At 37.0% G+C, this 19,961-nt stretch overlaps 1 protein-coding gene across 1 annotated transcript in view; it reads left to right on the top strand.

Moving 5' to 3' along the window:
• Positions 1-19,722, top strand: part of scara5 (scavenger receptor class A, member 5 (putative)) — a 104,081-nt gene extending 84,359 nt beyond the window's left edge. The window contains exons 11-12 of the mRNA XM_026194496.2: positions 204-392; positions 19,445-19,722. Of these exons, the coding sequence (XP_026050281.2) occupies positions 204-392; positions 19,445-19,578 (323 nt within the window). The 3' untranslated portion in view covers positions 19,579-19,722. The remainder of the gene's footprint in view (positions 1-203; positions 393-19,444) is intronic.
• The last annotated feature ends 239 nt before the right edge of the window (positions 19,723-19,961 follow it).

The raw sequence follows: 19,961 nt of genomic DNA, 5'->3' as shown, positions 1-19,961 counted from the left end.
ATTAAACCTATAAACACAATGAATGAGTCCCTCCAAAAATGAGCGAGGGCCTTTATTGTTGTCTTTTTGGCATAAATAACAATGGAATGCTTATAAACACTCTGCAAACACACTAAATAGTTGCAGCAAAATGTAGGAATCCCTCTGCCAATGCATTTGTGTATCTGGATACAAAGCTTCTGTTTTGTGTGTTTGGTTTTCAGTGGAGGAGACCTTGGTACGGTTGGTGAATGGGTCAGGTCTTCACGAAGGCCGTGTGGAAGTTTTCCATGAACATCGCTGGGGAACCGTGTGCGATGATGTCTGGGATAAAAAGGATGGAGATGTAGTCTGCAGGATGCTGGGATACCAAGGAGCAACTGAGGTTCATAAGACTGGACGCTTCGGGCAGGGTGCGTAACACTCTTATTTCATTGGTGTGTTTGGTGCAGACCTTGCTGTCATTCAGTTCATGTAACACTTACGTGCGTTTATTCAACCTCATATTGTGCCAAAGGATGTAATAGGTCGACTTGGTCCACCATGTCAGTGTTGACAGAAACACCAAATAGGTGGCCATATTTTTTGGCTGTGGCTTGTGTAGAAGGTTAGGCCATGCATTAATTAGTAAAACAGTATGCCAGTTGAAACTAAAATTTCCAATTTTACATCTTCCAGTTTTATATGTATTTATGACATTATGACACCAAAATGTCAAATCTGAATGGTGAAAGATATGTTCCAGAATAATCTGTAAAAGCAGGCTCAGACCACCCCTGGTAAAAACTTTGAATCTATTCATAAACTTCCAAGTGATCCTTTAAATGAAAAAAACAACAACAAGGATATAACCTCCTTCGCAGAGGTAACATAAACAAGATCCTCTTCCTTTTAGCCTTGAATTTCCCAGGAGATTTTGTATTCAGAATAGTATAGTAGGCCTTATAGAAAACCAAACAGAACTGCAAAGGATTTATTAATTTGTACTCACTACATTGTTCAATCAGCATTTACTGTATAATGATTTAAAAGGAGCAGTTTACTGTTGCATGTTGACCATCCTTTACATCAGTGGTGTGATGTGACAAGACGCACTGGTGGGCCTTGAGAAAAGCCAAGATTTGCTTTGGCCATATGCTATTATTGCAATCAATGAATTCATTCATTTAATGCAGCTACACTTGCAAGGTGGGAATTATGAGACTGCAACTCATCAAAGGCCCCTTTTGACAGAAATATGTTTAACAAAGGAGGAAACACATTACTTTCTTACATGTATGAGTCAAAGAGTCAGGAAAAGGTGGCTAATGCTATAATGGTGCCAAGCCAGCTGAGGAGGTCTTGAAAACCAAACATCCCTTTGGAGAGAAACTTGGTTCATTTCAATAGTGTTTGGATCTGAACCAGAGGCAGCAAAACTGCTGGACCGAGTTTAAGTCCTTTAAGAAGATGGGGGTGGGATATGTGTTAGTGCATTCACCGTCAAATACAAATAAAAAAAAGAATTGAGAATGATTTGAATCCAGGTGGAGTTTTTATATCAGATTAAATCAAATCATAACGTTGACACAGTATCCTGCAGTGGACCAGCGAACACATTCAAAGTCTTAAGGCAAGAGAATAAACTGGAAATGTAGCTTTATTTAAATAGATGGAAAATCAAAAATTAAATAAAATATAAGTCAATAGAGGAATCCAATAATTCAGGCAGAGAAGACACAAGAACCAAAAACAGACACTGTGACGATGACTCAGGGGAAGACACTGCTTATATACACACAAGAAAGCATTTAGGGGAAGTGAACACTGCTGCTGTGCTATTGCTGTAGCAATGAGGCTGAACAGCATTGCCTAAATCAACACTTCCTTTCAGAGGACTTAGACTTAGGGGTAGCAGGATCTGGCAAGCAGGTGGCTGTCATTGTAGTAGGTGGGTGACTAGCAGGTTGCACAAATGCACAGTCTTATTTTAAACTGGTGGAAAAACTCTATGTAGAATGAGGAAGACATCGTATACACACAAGAGGGCAATTAAAAGAACTGAACACAAGGGGGCAAATGAGGCACATTTAAACAGAATCTAGGTAACTAGACAAGGTAAAAAAAAAAAAAAAAAAAACTATATACAAACCACAAAAGACAAAGAAGTACCAAAATGAAGCAGGACATAACATAAATGAAGACTTAATGAGAAACAAAGAGACACTGAGGGTGGCCATACTAAACTGAGTCACAGAGAAGTACATACAAATCAATAATTAAGATGTAAAGAGAACCCACATTACACATGTAACCAGAACTTAAAAACTAAAGTCCTAAATGATAACCAAAAATACAAAACTCAATGAACCATAAACTTTGCAAAAGTCAAAACATTGGCTCAGAGACTCAGGACCATGACACTATTAACCACTGGAATTTTAGTATAAGGGCATCACATTGTTGTTGTTTTTTTCTTGTCTTTTCATCACAGCTTTATTGTTGTCATGTGGTAAAGCAGTGCTCATGTTTCAGGAAATGTTAGAATTTCCACAAAATGCATGTTTGGTTTCAGCTCTTCTGCCAAAGTGTCTTTAATGGGTTTTGGTTTGCCACCATCAGCATGTAAGTGTGAGTGAGTGCTGGGGTGAATTAGAAGCACATTATAAACCATTTTGTGTCAAAACACCCATATATCAATGGGTCAAAACCTTATGGCATTATGTTTGTTGGTTACTTGCATGCTACTGCCAAAACAGCTTAGATTTACCAAGGCATGGACTCAGCAAGACCTCTGAAGGCAAACTGTGGGATCTGGCACCAAGTCAGGCTGTTCCCATTTGAACCAGTTGACTAAGTGAATAAACCTTTCACTTGTTGAGTCTGATGTAATAGCAATGTAATCGTCTTTTCTGAGTTTTTAAGCTCATTCTTTATAGGTCAGCGCTCATGATCTGCAATGAGGAACATGGCAATCATTGTTTTTATCTACAATACATATCCATGGTGAAACTTAATGATGGAAGTCGCTCTGATTTTTACTAACTCTGCTTTTTGGATTTGAGTGGCACAACTGTACCCTAAAATGCTGCAGGGATTAATATTAAACTTTTATGGTGAAAGTCGTGCTAGCCAGATGTCGTCAAGAAAGACTCTCATGGGTCATATCCATCTGTTTCTTTCCCCATTTTATTTCATTCAGCAGTCAGCCTGACATCATTCAGAGCCTCTGTCCAGGCTGAGTTGTTACCAATAAGTCTGGAAAATTGAGGGAAATCATGCTTTTGTTCCAGGGGACAACCTCAAGAAAACAGCACAGGCTAACATCATGGCTGGATTCAATTTTAAACTATCTGGAATTCACATACATTTTCAGATGACTCACTAACCTTTCTGATTCCGTTTTAGCCTTTGTCTTACTCATAGCATCTGTGAAAGGACAGAACAAAATAAAATGACTTGATGAGAAAGCCACTCATTTGCCTCCTGACTACCAAAATGACATACAGTATGTGAGTGTTTGCAGAAACGACAGGTGAGTTTTTCCAGAGCTACACAAAATCAGGCACAACTGTAAAAAATACATTCAATTAGCAGTCCAAAGACAAGTCAGGTTACCTTTCATGCTTCATCCCTGCTCCAATAAACAGACCAGTAGTTTTCAGTTACAATTTTCCATCTTTGATTTTAAATAAATTTGAACTGGAGACTTTCTGTGTAATCTCTAAATACCCTGCTTAAACTCTGTACACCCTTTTAACCTCCCAGCTTTCTGTTTTAACGTTTGTCCAAACTAAAAATAACCAAACTTTTTCCAAACTTTTATATTAATTTCGGACATTACAAACCCTGAATTTCTTTAGGAAATACAAAACTGCCCTGAGCCCGCTGTTTTTCAGTCTGCTCACACATGACTGTACCGCCAGACTCAGCACTAACCACATTGTGAAGTTCGCAGATGACACAACTGTGGTTGGTGTCATCACTGACAACGATGAGTCCACTTATAGATTGGACGTGGAGCAGCTTGAAGTTTGGTGTAGATCCCATAATTTCACTATCAATGTGGACAAAACAAAAGAGATGGTGGTCGATTTCAGGAAGTCTGGCAGAGATCACCACACAGACCTCACCACAGATGGATCTGCTGTGGAAAGGCTCAGCAGTGTTAAGTTCCTGGGTGTACACCTAGCTGATGACCTGTCCTTCTCCATTAATACCACAGCAGTTATCAAAAAAGCACAAAAGCGAAACTTGAAACACTATTTTTCAAACTTGTAAAACAAACTATGGACATTTCTCAACTCCTAAAATCCTTAGCTCATTCAGTACGTGCCCTAAACATATTCAAAGAAACATCATATTGATTGCTAATAATAACACACAGGAGTGTTTCTGCTTAGAAAACAGTAATAAAGTTTATATTAAAGTTTATATTATGTATGATGGCTCAGAGAAACCTGAACTCCAGCCAGGAAACTGGGGTTTGTGTCATCATAATTGCAGTAAAAATAAACCCGTCCACAGCAGTGTGAAAAAGTCTTGAGCAACTCCTCATTTCATTATGTTTTGTTTATAAGGAGGCAGACTACTTTTTCAGGCTATCTGGAGGTCTTTTAAAGTTTTTCTTTGGGCACTGGCTGCTTTTTCACTTATTTTTACTTCAATCCTTGTACCGGGCCATTTTCAGAAAAAGAAAGGTTTTTTTTGTTTTGTTATCCACTGACCTTTGAGTCATTCAAAAAAAATAGGCATCTAACTCAAGGGATGAACCAGTGTTTTTTCTACACGTAACGGATACCTTTGAAAAGAACCAGTTTAATATTTTGTCTTTAGGCACTTATTACCAGCCTTATAAAAAAAGAAACATATAAATTTGTTCCAATTTCTTTCTTTCAATCAATGAAAAATACCAAAGATAACGCAGTTTGGTAGAGATATCAACACCAACATCATGAATCCCCTTTTAGCCAAAAAGCCAAAAAGATGCAAACCGCTGATGAGCAAGTCATGTTCTTAAGAAACAGGAGAAAATCCAGCAAAGGCCTGACACATGAACTGAAAGATGTATCTGCACCTTCAGTTGATCCATCTACTGTTCACTGAAGCCTCATCAGAAATGGTCTTCATGAAAGGGTTGCTGTCATGAAGCCACTCTTTAGGAAGGGAAACAGGGAGAAAAGGTTGTGAAGAAGTCTTATGGTACAACAGAGAGTGCCTACACTAGGGCTGTTCGATATAACGATATATATCGGACGACGATATAAACGCGTCTATCGTTTCATTTTACGCTATCTTTTGTTTCATGATGTCGCAAAATAAACTGTTTACGGCAATATTTTTTCATCGTTTAATTTCTTAAAGTTCTCTCTTTCTCTTATATTTAATATAACCACACTACGAACAGACAAGTGACTGCTTTTATGCGTTGTCGTTAGCAACAACGACGGTAAAACCATGGCGTGGCTCCACCGTCCGCTTGTTTATTTTCCACATAAACCTTTCACAATAAAGCTCGAGATCCTGTTGAGACTTTTCAAAATAAACTGAATCACGTGAAAGAGTATGCAGAGTGTTTGTGGATGAGAAGTAAAAAAAAGCGCCATTAGGTGCTAACAAATAAACCTTAGACTCAAACGTTAGAACAGGCTTTTCCCCGGGGCACGCCGTGTAATAAATACTTACAAAGAAAAGGACTGCCGTTACAACTTATGTCTAAAAATGTATCGTTTCATGCATCAGTTGAAATACTTGACTCCAGGTACAAGACGCCCGGCTGGAAACACTTCACGCAAGTCGACCTGCCCGAGATTCATAGACTTTACAGAAAATGTTACATTTTTGTGATTTACATCGTTGCCGAGACGATAGATGTCTTATATCGGGATATGAATATCGGGATATACTTTGGTCATATCGCACAGCCCTAGCCTACACCCATCTGTAATATATTTTGGGGGCTCTGTCATGGTGTAAGGCTTCATCACAGCCAGTGGTGTCAATATTGATGGAATTATGAGTGCAGAAAAGTATTCTCAGATCCGGATCCACCATGCAATACCAACTGGGAAGCTTGAAAAGTGGACTGGAAGTGGATTAATTTTTCAGCATGACAGTCACCCTCAACACAATGCAGAAAGAGCACGCCTGGATTTAAATAAATAAAAGACAAAATGGAGCACTACTTGACAGAGAATTAAACAAAATGCAGCCAACATCTATAGAAGCTTTGAATGTCCTTCAAGAAGCCTGAAGAACTATTCCTGAGGACTACTTAAAGAAATTAGAGAGTGAAATAAGAGAGTTCAGGCTGTGTTGAAGAATAAAGGTGGCCATATTAAGTTTCAACTCTAAAACATGTTTAAACATAAACAATGTACCTTTGCTATTTACATAGCAAAATATAAAGAAATGAGAAGTGTGTAAAATGTTTGCAGAGTACTGTAGTAGATTATAAAAAGATTATAAAACTTTAAAAGAAAAAGATTTTAAAAAGATTAAGGGTGTTGACTTCAACTTTAACCAAAAGTAAGTCACCAGTTTTTACTTGCACTTCTTCATACAGCTGCATTATGCATTATGCAAACTTATGAAAACAGTTTGCACAAATGACCTATCAGGTCACGTTCTAGATATGTGAGAGGTGGGGTGCAGGGTTGTAAATAAGTACTGGCTTATATCTGGCTCCAGCTTTAACAAGTGGAGCCAGAGTACAGTACTCTGTACTCTGTCAGGTACACTAATGGGGAAATTAACCTGGCCTGTTTTTGATTAATTCAGATGAAACCCATGCAAGTAAAAGAGAGAAACTCCTAAATCTATGCAGAAGTGCTCTGATCCAGATTCAAACCTAGAAGCCACTGACTGTGATGCAACAGGGCTACATCACATATGAATCATAAGCTAAATAATTATTATGGTGTGATGAAAAACATCTGTACAAAAAAACACTGAACTTTCTATTAAACTCTGAAAACAGAATTGAAGGGGGCATAATTGTTTCATTTAAAGCCTTTTTTAATACTTATTTTTAATTTTGAATTAGCTACAAGAAAAAGTGTTTTGTTTTGTTTTTATTCATAGTTAATCTTTATTAATCTTAGACTGGTCCTGTGTACAGTCGCTAAGTTTGAGTCTGAAATTAGATGTTTTAGCTCTTCTCTTTTTAAGTTAACTTTCTTCTGGAAGAATACCCTTTGAAAACAGGAGTCCTGAACAGCAACTAAAAATAATATGTCAAAAAATGGCCATATTTTGAGTGTCTGCTCTTATTGACATCAGTGGCTTCACACTTGTTTACACATTTGCCTAGCAAGCAAAGATTCACAATTTGTTTCTGACAATTCAGTTTGTAAAAAGTCTGATAAATTAGACATCCAGAGCTACCTGCTGTGGTCATCTTTAGCTTTGCTTGTAGCTTTGCTCTTACTGACATCATGAAACATTTAGAGATGAAAAATAAATATGAAAACATTTAGAGCACTCTGAAGCCTGAGCTTTTGGGTCACAGAGATTACTTGTACATGTGCTGACCTTATTATAAAGGTCATAAGGTGCTATATTATTAAACTTTGGCCATATTTAATATCCACCACTGTGCGTATACATATATGGCAGAAAAATAACATATATTATTGTTATATAGGCTGTGTGGCTAGCAGAATTGGACCCAAAAACAGGACTTGGAAAAACGGGGAAATAAACTAAGATGGTGGTTTAATTAAACACCAGGGAACACAGCTAAATGGAATCAGAGTAACAAGAAGAGGGGACGCAAAATTAAACATAGCACACAACAGACAAGGCACTATCAAAATAAAACAGGAAGTAGCAAACACTGAGACCGGGACTAACACATGTGGTCTAATTTACTAAAAAAGTGCTTGTTGAATAGAAACATCAGAAGTCTCTGTCTGAAACACAGCTATTATCAGTAATTTGGACAAACTACATTCCACAGAAATAAAATTTGGCTTGATTCATTTCTGCAGACAGCAGTGCTGTTTTTTGCCTGATTACACAAAACGTCTACTTTTCCGTCTTCTAAATCCCTCTCTTGGGTGTTTCCCTCAACTCTCACGCAGTGGTTTGGTGATTCAACTCTTGTTTGTGTGAAGTGTCACAAATTTGGCGTAAACGGACAAAACATGGGCGCGCACACAGTGCTGCAAATGAGTGTTGAGATCCAGAGTAAACGGCTTAAAGGCTCATGTCCGTTAAAGTAAACCCTCAGAAGGCTCAACCGCAGAACAGCTGGAGTATCATGTACAACCACAATGGACCAACTACCTCTGAAGCCTCATGTGTTCTTTCCCCTCTACATACCTTATTTCCATCTTGTGCAGGCCGCATGGAGACACATGTGGTTATGGGGTCCTCCTGCTTTCAGGATGTCAATGCTGCAGCAGTTTATCTTTAGAGCAAGAATGTAGGAGGCATGCAGATTGAATCAGATAGTTGTTTGCCCTTATTATCCATTATTATTCAGTAATGAGCCTTTAAATTAAACATTTGACATAAAAGAAATCTTTATCATCCTGTGTGGATGTGCACATTAACCTCCTAAGACCTGAACTCTTCCACGGCATGGATTTTTAATTTCTCTTTGATATTTGGGCATATTGGGGCCCGATGAATGTAAAAACAAAGAATTACCAGATTATTTTTTTACCTTATTTTTGTTTTTAAGAAAAATAAGAGGCACATATGAGGATATTTGTTTAAAATTTTGATAGAACAGTGGCAGTATAATGTCCTCGTAAGTGGATATCAGGCCCTTGTAGAGCAAAATTGAGTATTTTGGTCTAAATAACCCAAAATGTGATGTCCACATATGTGGACGCCAGGTCCTAGGAGTTTAAGGTGCAAAGTGTGAGTCGTGGAAGCCTGGCACACATAATACACTCATTTCCAAACAAATACATTTTACAGGCATTTCATTTTTAATTTTTGTGATTTATTTAAAAATTGTCAATGAAGATAGAAGATAGTGGGTTGAAATATCATATTTTATAAATGTGCAACACCAGTTAACCTTTGAGTCTAAGACGCAAGGCGAAAATCTTTCTCCTTGTGTTTTTTTTGCCTGAATACAGTCACATTAGAGCACCACTGAAAAATTATGTTGAAGTTGAAATATTATAACTCAGTGATTAACTTTGATTTTAACTCTCTGTTTGGATCACCAGGTTCATCTCAGTTCACTTCATTGCAAAAGTTACAACATTGAGATGTTTTTATATATAATTAGTGCTGAGAGATGAGCCATACTAATCAGCAATTCTTTGATTAAAAAAATTAATAGTTTTTTGTACCCTGTATGTAAACTGACTGGCGCAGTGTGTAACAACATTCAGCACAAGCATTTGGATGTTAATCTGGCTGTTGGTGCCAGCAGTGCTATCATTATCCACACTGATCTGGCCCTGTGTGTTTGTTATCCACAGTTCAAAGAGCTACAAGATTTGAAATACGATTTAATTACTGAAGAATGTGATTAACTCTTCCAAATGGCTCTTACATACACACATAATATTTGTATAAACAATGTTTAGCCTTTTCCATTGAACTGTAAACAGTTTTGAATTTTATTGCTCATACATTAGTCAATTTTTTTCCCTCCTGTCTTATCCTCTGTTTATTGAACTAGTCATCAAGAACATAGCTTCAAGTGAATATTTAAATCTTTCAGAACTGGATAGAAACCAGTTCCCACAACCAGTCAGGGAACTGATTATATATAATACATCTTTCAGGCATAAAACATATACAGTTGTGATTAGACGTTTGAATACACTTATTATTGCCATAAATTTCATGGTAATTTGGGGGTTTTAATGATTTCTTTGACCTGTTCTGATGATTGACCACAACTGGCAGTTTCTCTTTTGCCAACATAAAAAGAATTTGTTTGACAGCACTCAATGGATTGATCAATACCCAGAACAACGGGAAGGTCTAGGGGACAAAGTGAAGATCTAAGAAGGAGAATTGTAGATGTACACAAGCTGGGAGGGTCTCTCGGAGCTATTTCTAAACAACTCCAAGACAATCAGTTCAAACAACTGTACAGCAGCAGAAATACAAGTTATTCAAATGAGTCACCACTTTTCCAAGAAGACTTCAACTCTTCTTTGTTAGGATGTTCAAAAACAACCCAGGACGCACCAAGGCAATGTCAAGCCGGGCATGACCTTAGAACTGCTGCATCACTGTCCACAGTGAAACAAGTTTGGACTGAGAGGGTGTCATTCAAGAAACAAGCCCCTGCTCTAAAATCAACACCTTTAAGCTTAACTGAAATTTGCAGCCGCCCACTTTGAGAAGCCAAATGCCTTCTGGAGAAAGATTTTATGGCCAGAAAAGAAAAAGATCGATGTCACTGCTGGAGCAGCAGTCGTGTGCTGTTGTGAAGGAAGACCCAAGTTGCAGACAATGGTGGTGATGCGAGTGAGTTTATTTACAGTGAGTGACAATAAACAGAAGTGAGGACAAAACTAAGTCAAACTGGGGAAAACTAGGGAACAAACCTGAAATCATACAAACACGGGAAAACGGCACAGAGAGACACTGAGATACACAGACGAAGCGACGATCAGCACAGGTATACACACACTATAAATACACATGGAAGGGAATGAGGAATGGCCAAAACAGGAGGAAGACACAGCTGATCCTAATTGACATCACGAGACACAGATTTTCAAAGTAAAACAGGAAAATTACACAGACCGCGAACAGAGGAAACGCACGGGCAGGAATGACCCAACACTAAACAGGGGGGAGCGCAAAACCTAACTAGGAAAAGCTTAACAGAAAACAACCAGAACACAAGCTAATATTTATTAATACAAAAACCCTGAGTCACAGACTCAGGACCATGACAATCGAGGTGTTTGGCTAAATTGACAGGAAGTATGTTTGGATAAGTAAAGGTGAAGCTTTCAAATGTAAGAGCAATGTACCAGCTGTCAAGCATGGTGGTGGTAGCATCATGCTCTGGGGCTGTTTACAGTGATACTGGTACATTGCCGAAAGTGGATAAAATAATTTAAAAAAGGGGATTACCTGCAAATTCTTCAAATTCACCTCAAATCAGCAGCTAAATGGTTGAAACTTGGACACAACTGGGTGTTCCAACAGGACAATGATTCCAGTCATACATGAAAACCAGGCTAACATTAAGTTTCTGGAATGGCCATCCCAAAACCCCAACCTCATGTTGAAGATGTGTGTGCTAGGCTTAAAACTCTGGTCATGCCATAAAACCAACCAATTTAAATTAACTCTACTAATCCTGTTAGGAAGAGTCGTCAACTTGTGGCTTGTTGATGGCTAACAAAAGCATCTGGTCGAGGTGCAGCTAGCAAAATCACATTTAACCAAATATTAGTGGGAGTCTATGTGTATATTTGAGCTTGTATGTATATATTTGACCCTGTGCAAACATCAAAATGAACCTATGTGAATTACAGAAAATCCAAAATAAACTGAAACTTACGCACTCTGTTCTTTTTATTTATTTATTTTTTTTAATTCATATTTTTATTAAGGTTTCAAAAGCAGGCATTCACAGTATGTACATCATGTAAGCATTCTTCATACTTAGGTTATCTGCCTTAAATACTGAAATAGTATTTTAATTTACATCCAAGTCATAAGGGAAGAATACTTACAACGATAGAAGTAATTGAAACCATCACATAATCCGAAAATCAAAAAACAAAAAACAAAACTAACAAACCTAAGAAAAGAGAAAAAAAAAAAAAAAAAAAAAAACACGGATGTGTTGGTATGGGGTGATCCTATAAATATATATACATACATCATAATTATTGGTTTGTAATAGTAAAATCTGGCCTATGAGGCGTGATATATTTAACCCAGTTTTCCCAATATGATGTAAATTTCTCCAGCTTGTGGTTAACAGAAGCTGTTATCTTTTCCATGTTATAAATTTCCATTGTGATTTCCATCCATGTACTTATGTTTGGGCTCTCTGGGGGTAACCATTTTCTGGTGATATTCTTTTTACAGGCCACCAATAAAATATTTATTAAATGTTTATCATATTTAGGCCATTCCTGAGGTATATATCCAAAGAACATAGTCTTACTCTCGAGAGGTATTTCACGTTTAAAGATATCCTGTAAGGCATTATGTATTTCTCTCCAATAATCCCTCAAGATTGAGCAGTCCCAGAAAATATGGTAATGATTTGCACTTTGATTTCCACAGTTCCTCCAACAAGCAGGGGGGTTATCATCATAATGAGACTTCTGAGAAGGTGTTATAAAGTATCTAATTAGGCACTTCCAGCCAAATTCCCTCCACTTTTGTGAGCTGGTACACATCCACTGATATCTCCATATTGCCGTCCATTCTTCCTCTAATATTTTTATCCCTCCTTCCTTCTCCCATTTTGTTCTAATATATGAAGTCGAATGTGGTTTCAAATCCATTAGACCCTTATAGAGACATGATACAATTCTATCAATAGTTTCTGAGTTATAGCTTTTTATAAACAGTTCCATCAAGCGTGTGTTTATCATTGTTACGTTTCTCATCTTCGTGTCGGCATAGTGCCTTAACTGCAGATATCGATAGAAGTCTTCTTTTTCTAATGAAAATGTTTTTCTAAGCATGTCAAAGCTGAACAATTTTCCATCCTTCATTATACTGCACAGGGCTGTTATGCCCTTACCTGTCCAGTCCTTGAATCTAGAATCCAGTTCATTAGGTTTGAACTCTGAGTCGTAAGCACACCATTTAAGAACTGTAATATTGGTCTCGAGTTTATATTCCTTTATAATAGTTCTCCATGTTTTAAGGGTCCTTTTCACCCACATGTTATCAGTATTTTTTATATAGGTTTGTAAGTTATTGTCAGCTAGAGTTGCCTGAATAGGTATAGACAGCATTTGTTCCTCAATGGTTTTCCATTGGGCAGTGTATGATTGGTTACACCAGCATATTATTGCTCTCATCTGCGCTGCAAAATAATAATATCTGAGGTCAGGGAGGCCCCATCCTCCCTTTTGCTTAGCCAGCTGTAGTGTTTTAAGGCGAACCCTTGGTCTTTTACCTTGCCATATATATCTAGATAACATTTTATCCCACTCATTAAATTGACTTTGGTTAATCTCTATTGGTAGGGTTTGAAATAGATACAAAAATCTTGGCAATACATTCATTTTAATAGAATCAATTCTTGAATTAAAACTAAAGAAAGGAATTAAATTCCATCTTACTATATCTTCCTTTATTTTTTTGTATAAGGGTAGGTAGTTCTGTTCGAATAGTTTTGTAAGGTCTTTCGGTAAATTTATGCCTAAATATTTAAAACACTCCGTTTGCCATACCAGGAGATAACTACATTTTATTTCTTCTGGTGGGCTGTAGTTATATGAGAGTAGCTGGGTTTTACCTATATTAATTTTATAGCCTGATAGTTGGCCGTATTGTTCAAATGACTGCATCAGCTTGGGTAAAGAATATGTTGGGTGTCCAAGGTAAATCAAAATGTCATCCGCGTAGCAAGCCAGTTTATATTGTGTCCCTTTGATAAAAATTCCCTTAATGTTCTTATTTTGCCTGATGGATTGAACTAGTGGTTCCAAGTATAGTGCAAAAAGTAACGGTGACCATGCACAGCCCTGTCTAGTGCCCCTTTTTAGGGTAAAACTGTTGGATAGGCATCCATTAATTTTGATCCTGGCTGTAGGATTATCATATAATGCTTGTATCGTTTTAATAATCATATCATGAAAGCCAAATTTATATAGTACCCTGTAGAGGAACTTCCAATTGACAGAGTCAAAGGCTTTTTCAGCGTCTACACTCATCACAATTGCTTTGATTTTGTGTTTTTGTATATGGTCCATAATGTGTAGTGTCTTTCGTATATTGTCCTGTGTTTGGCGTTGATGTATGAAACCTGTTTGATCATTACATATCAGTGTTGGTAGGAACTCTTCTAGCCGTTTGGCCATGATAGATGTGAAAAGTTTATAGTCCACGTTAAGAACAGAGATTGGCCTGAAAGATCCACATTCCATTTTATCTTTGCCTTCTTTTGGTATAACTGAAATAATTGCCTCCTTCCAACTGGGGGGCATTTGTGCCTTTTTCAAAACCCAATTCAATGTAGGCAGTAAGACAGGTATCAGTTCCTTTTTAAATTCTTTATACCACTCTGCCGTGTAACCATCTGGTCCTGGTGATTTACTTAATTTAAGCCTATTAATTGCAGCTTTTAATTCTTCCTCAGTTATATTCATTGTCATTGCTTGATTTTGTTCTTCATCTAGAGTGGGTAAGTCTAGAGAGTTCAGAAAGCTATCCATCTGAGCTTCAGTCCCGCCCGGGGCTTCAGAGTATAGGGTTTTATAAAATCTTTCAAAGGCTTCCTGTATTTCATTTAATTTATTTTTTATCACTTTTGTACTTGGGTCCCTAATTTTATAAATTGTATTTTCCGCTATCTTTTTTTTCAATTTCCACGCCAATATTTTGGTAGATTTAATGCCACTTTCATATTGTCTCTGTTTCAAAAACATTAAATCTTTCTTGATTTCTTGTGTGGCTATATTGTTAATTTCGTTCCTAATGTTTTTGATGTCCCTTAATATATCCTGTGTTAAGTCCCTTTTATGTCTTCTTTCTAATTCCTTTAGTTTCTTACTCAACTCTTCTAATTTTCTATTCTTATCTTTTTTCCTAAATGAAGCTATTGCTATAATTTTCCCTCTTAGTACCGCCTTCAGAGTATCCCATAGTATGGGAGGTGGTACTTCTCCGGTATCATTGAACTCTAAAAAGAGACTAATTTCTGATTTAATTTGTGCCTTGAAAGGTGAATCATTCAATAGACTTGAGTTCAATTTCCATGTATTATTTTTTAACCGTAAGTTAAAATCAATGGATAAATATATTGGTGCATGGTCACTTATATCTATCGTTCCAATTCCACAAGTATATATTTTATCCTTATCTTTACCAAATGTTATAAAATAATCTATCCTTGTATAAAGAGAGTGTGGGGCAGAGTAGTAAGTATAGTCCTTTCTATTAGGAAAAAGGTCTCGCCATATGTCCATTAATCCTACCTCCTCAAAAAGTGCATTCACTTTGATATATGGAGATTTCATATCGTATGTTTTCTTGCTAGACGAGTCTAATTTTGGCTGCAGGTGTATATTTAAATCCCCTCCACAGATCAAAAGGCCTTCTGTTTCTGTTACCATAATATTAATAATCCTTTGGAAGAAGCTAATATCACTCTTTGGTGGGGCATAAACATTTAAGAGGGTGATCAAATTCCCATCTATTTTCCCTTTTACTAGAATAAATCTGCCCTCTTTATCACCCATTTCAGATACTTTTTCAAAGTTTAATTTGCTTGAAATAAGGATTGCAACTCCTCTCCTATGTCCTGATTTGTATGAAGAAAAAAACAGATTAGTAAAACCCATTCTCTTTAATTTTACGTGCTCCTTATCTGTCATGTGGGTCTCCTGTAAGTAGACTATATGGGCTTGTTCTGCTTTCACTTTAGTTAGGATTTTAGTACGTTTAATTGGATTTAACAGCCCATTAACATTGAAAGATATAAATTTTACTTTATCACTAGCCATATGTAATCAGCGTATGTCCATAAAGCAAGTAAAATTAAATTTATCAGATCTACTCCCTAAACAGACAAACATATCAAACATAAACATCAAATATACTCTGTTCTTTTTAAAGCCAAATAAGATACTGTTTTTGTTTCCATCCTGAAAAAAGCAATTGTTCAAAGAAATCAATAAAAATATTAAAAGTTAAAAAAGAAGTGCTGTGACCCCTATGACCATGATAAACACAACGGTATGCCCAGATCTCAGTGTCATTTCCATTAGCCTGATATTCCATTGATCCTGTAGTTTATCTTTCTCCTGAAGTCTGGATGTGTTTCTGTGAAAGCCTCCTGCTTCTCAGCACGACTTTAATCAGGCAGCAAAACATAAAAAATGTCAGAGGAAGAGGAAACTGGCAAACGCTTTCTCTGCATGGACCTGTTTCATTTATGCACGGTCCATCTGATAAATCTGTGTCCATGCATCGAAAGTGTTCCAGATGAAAAGTGGGAAACAGGCAGTTTGACAGTGTTGTGAAAACATCGGGTTTGCTGACTGAACTGTTATTTTCATTGATCATATTGAAGGTCATGTAAAACAATATAAAAGCAGAATGTGGTATTATGACAGCGCTTATAAATTCAATTTAAAAGCATAATTTAACAAATACACTGGTCCATAATGGAACACTTAAACCTCATGCTGTCATGTTAGTCCTACTGGCATGAAGATTTTTTAAAAGAAATCACGTACAGCATATAAAACGAATGCTTCAAAGGCTGTAATGTTTTAAAATGAATGAGCCCCTTTTGTTTTTGATCCTTAGTTTGCTCACTTTGAATATCCTATTCAGCTAAATCATCCTGAGACTTGGCATTATTATTTCAGTATATTTAGCATTATAGATAATTAATGTAGAGTGCAGCTCCCATACTGGTTTGAAGACTGTGACCCACATTTTCCTTTGAGTTGTAACTGAGAGATGACTTTATCACTTAAAATATAGGGCAGGAATCGTACATACATTGGGGTAACAGCAGATATCATCCTAACATCATAGTCCTATAAAATCTTCTTGATCTTAACAAGCCTTGAACTACTTGGCAGGTATGAAAAGTGGGATTATTAATGACCAAGTTATATATATATATATGTTTTGAGCTTTTGTGATAGTTTTAATCATAAACAATAAATTTGTCGTGTAACTTCTCCAAAAACCTTTCACAGTTTTGGCCAGGTTAAACGTAAAGTTGCGTGGTCTAATTTATGAAATTATAGCCTTTGAGTTTATTGTAATTTTTCACTTTTAATCACTGCATTGTGATGTTTTCTGTGAAGACTCCCAGATGTCCCGGAGTACATGCAGTTTAGCAGCCAAACAATCTAAACAGACAGGCAAACCATGGACCAATATGCTGCTTTCAGGGACATTTGGACAGTGTTTACAGCCCAGTTACCCAAATACTGGCTCCATTGTCATGATCTGTGTGGGGATGAACAGCTGGTAGATTTCAGATGCAGGGGCAGTTTGGGGCAACACGTCTCCTTTTCTAAACAAGCAAATGTGGCATAAACACCTTTTTGCATGATGAACATCATAAATCCATTTGATCATTATAGAATATCTATCACAGATAAAGGAACCAATGGAGCCATTAAGAAAAAGAGCTTCAAAAACATAAAATGACTTTCAGGGTTTAATATGCTGTTCAGTTAAACTGCCCAGAGACTTGTCATTATTATTTCAGTATATTGAACATTATAGATTATTAATGCAGCTCCCATATTGGTGTGACAGGACTGACCCATATTTCTAATTATGTTATGACTTAGTGATGATGTTATCACATTCACTACAGGGCAGCAGTTTACAGTCAGCTTCATATAGTTTTCACACTTTGATTAGTCCATAAGGTCAGAAATAAATTAAGGTAATCACAGTTTTATTATCCTGTTCCCTTAATTTATTCATGCATATTTTAAAATTTAATCTCCAGCTGTCTTTGTCTTGTCACTGTCTTGACCTATTTTCCTGCTGTAAGAAAAAAAGGGAAAGTTGGAAGTGTGAAGGTTGCCTTAAACTTGTTTATTTATTTAACTTTGGCGTTGTGAGCGAGCCGTCCTGAACTTAATTATGTTTCTGTTTTATATGAATTCTGTGCTTGTTTCAGTGCACAGATGCAAAGTAGAGGTGCACATATTTATAACAGAAAATAATTTGAAGATTTATGCCTCTTGTTTTTGGTTCTTATGGTTAAATTGCATTGCATTAACAGTGATGATGAGTGAACCATTCAGATGCCTTAAACCTTTTGCCAAATCTTCTCTCAGAAACCTTGGGATGACTTTTGGTTCAATTCTGACCTTGGATGCTCACATTAAATCTCTGGTTCACTCTTGCTTTTATCAAATAGGACTTATTGCAAAGTCCAGGTCCACTGTGTCAATATCTGAATTGTAGATTGCTATTCATGTCTTTAGTTCATCACCTTTGGATTTTTAATTTTTTTTATAAATGTGCTTAAATCTCTTTCAACTTTTTAAAACATTTTATCTGTATGTTTTTAGCATTTTAGTTTTTAAATTTAGCTTGAAAGATGCCCTATAAGTAAAAATTTTAGTTACTTTTAAGTTTAATGCATAATCTGCATCATAGTGCAATCAAATGTTCACTAACCCACACTTGAAGCCGAGAACCTCCAATCATCTACAATTGTTGAAAAACTAAAGCATTTGGGACTTCCTGAAAGCTCCAGCGATTCCAGTTTTGCAAACAGGAACCAAAGATTATAATGTAAAACAATACTGCCAAATGGTCTGCTTACCAGCTGGAAATGTCTATTCTATTACCGGATACAAACGATCTCATCCACAGTTCTGCGAGGAAGCAGTGTCAGTACTTTGTGTTTCACAAGACACGAATACAAACTTCTTTGGATAGGATGATTTGAGTGATTCTTTGGAGATGAGAAGAATTTGATTAATCCCACTTGTCTCTGAAACTTTTGACTTTCTAAACTTTCTAGAATTTGAAGCACAAACAGATACACAAAGCTGATTTGCAGCACTCACAAACTTCAGCTGGTGATTTAAACTCAGAAGCACAATTTGTTCAGAATTTGTTTCTACTCTTTGGCTCCACTTCTAACATGTGCACATAGACAACAGGGAAAGTGGTGCATAAAAGAAACAATCGGAGGTGCTCTGTTGGTATTTGAGTCCAGATGTTATTTTTCCTTCTTCCAAATATATGATTACGTTCAATCATAAAACCCATTAAATTCCAGGACATGTTTCATGTTTTGACCATTTTTTATCTTAAGTTTCTTCAAATCTATCATTTTAATTCTTCTTACAGCAGTATGAGGAAAACAGAACAGCTTTATAAAAGCAGGTCAGGAAAAAAAGACAACAGGAGAGAAGAAAACCACAGAGACACTAGGGTCTGTGTAGTTCAGAAATTATTAATCAAGCATAGCATTAGTTCAGGCAGTTCATGAAGTTAAGCTCAGCTGCAGTCCCAGGAGATCAGCTCATCTCAGTGCCAGCCTACATTAGGTGATGGTTTGGCTCATAAAATTCTACATATCCATTTGTGAAGTCTTATTTAGAGCACCGTATTTGAGTTGCTTTACATTGCCCATAGTTGCTTTGCTTTGCAAATCGCCTCTGCCACAGTTCCTCCTTTTCATGTAGCGACTGCATTAATTCATTTAATCTCTGATGTCACTGATGTTCTATTCCATGCTGGGGGTTTTGTTTCTGCTCTGCCCTTCAATTTCACCTCAGATAAAAACATCAGTCTCCTTTCTGGATAATTTTTGAAAACATGTCTTTTTTTGTAATGCTTCCTCTTCTTTTCTGTGCAGGTACTGGTCTGATCTGGATGGATGATGTTGCATGCGCAGGGACAGAAGACAGTATTCACCAGTGTAAGTTTTCCGGTTGGGGCAAAACCAACTGTGGCCACGTCGAGGACGCTGGTGTGACCTGCACCGTCTGAACTTTCAGGATCCCAACACTGCTGCAGCTGCCAAGTATCACCCAAACGCTGCCTTAAACTTCAAGTGCTGAAAGCCCTGCCGTGTGCAGCAAGAGTGTCATATTAGTAGTATGCTGCCTACTTACCTATAAAAAAAAGTGCCAACTCACCTGATGCATGAACTTAACCTGCAGCTTGGTTAGAAGTTCATGACTAAACATATCTATATGAGCCACGGGATTGAATCACAGTGCAGCTTTTGCCAACATAAAAGTTATGTTTTCATTAACTCTACAGTATGAGCTGAAGGATGATCACATGACAGGATGCTTCATGAGGCTGAACTAAAGGGCAAAGGTCAGCATTAACAGGAATGGAGGCTCACCACGGACCAGGTTTGCTGC

This window comes from Astatotilapia calliptera, chromosome 15 (assembly GCF_964374335.1).
Source record: "Astatotilapia calliptera chromosome 15, fAstCal68.1, whole genome shotgun sequence".
Lineage (NCBI taxonomy): Eukaryota > Metazoa > Chordata > Actinopteri > Cichliformes > Cichlidae > Astatotilapia > Astatotilapia calliptera.
Note: the sequence above shows the minus strand (reverse complement) of the source record. Positions and strands in the feature narration are given on the sequence as shown.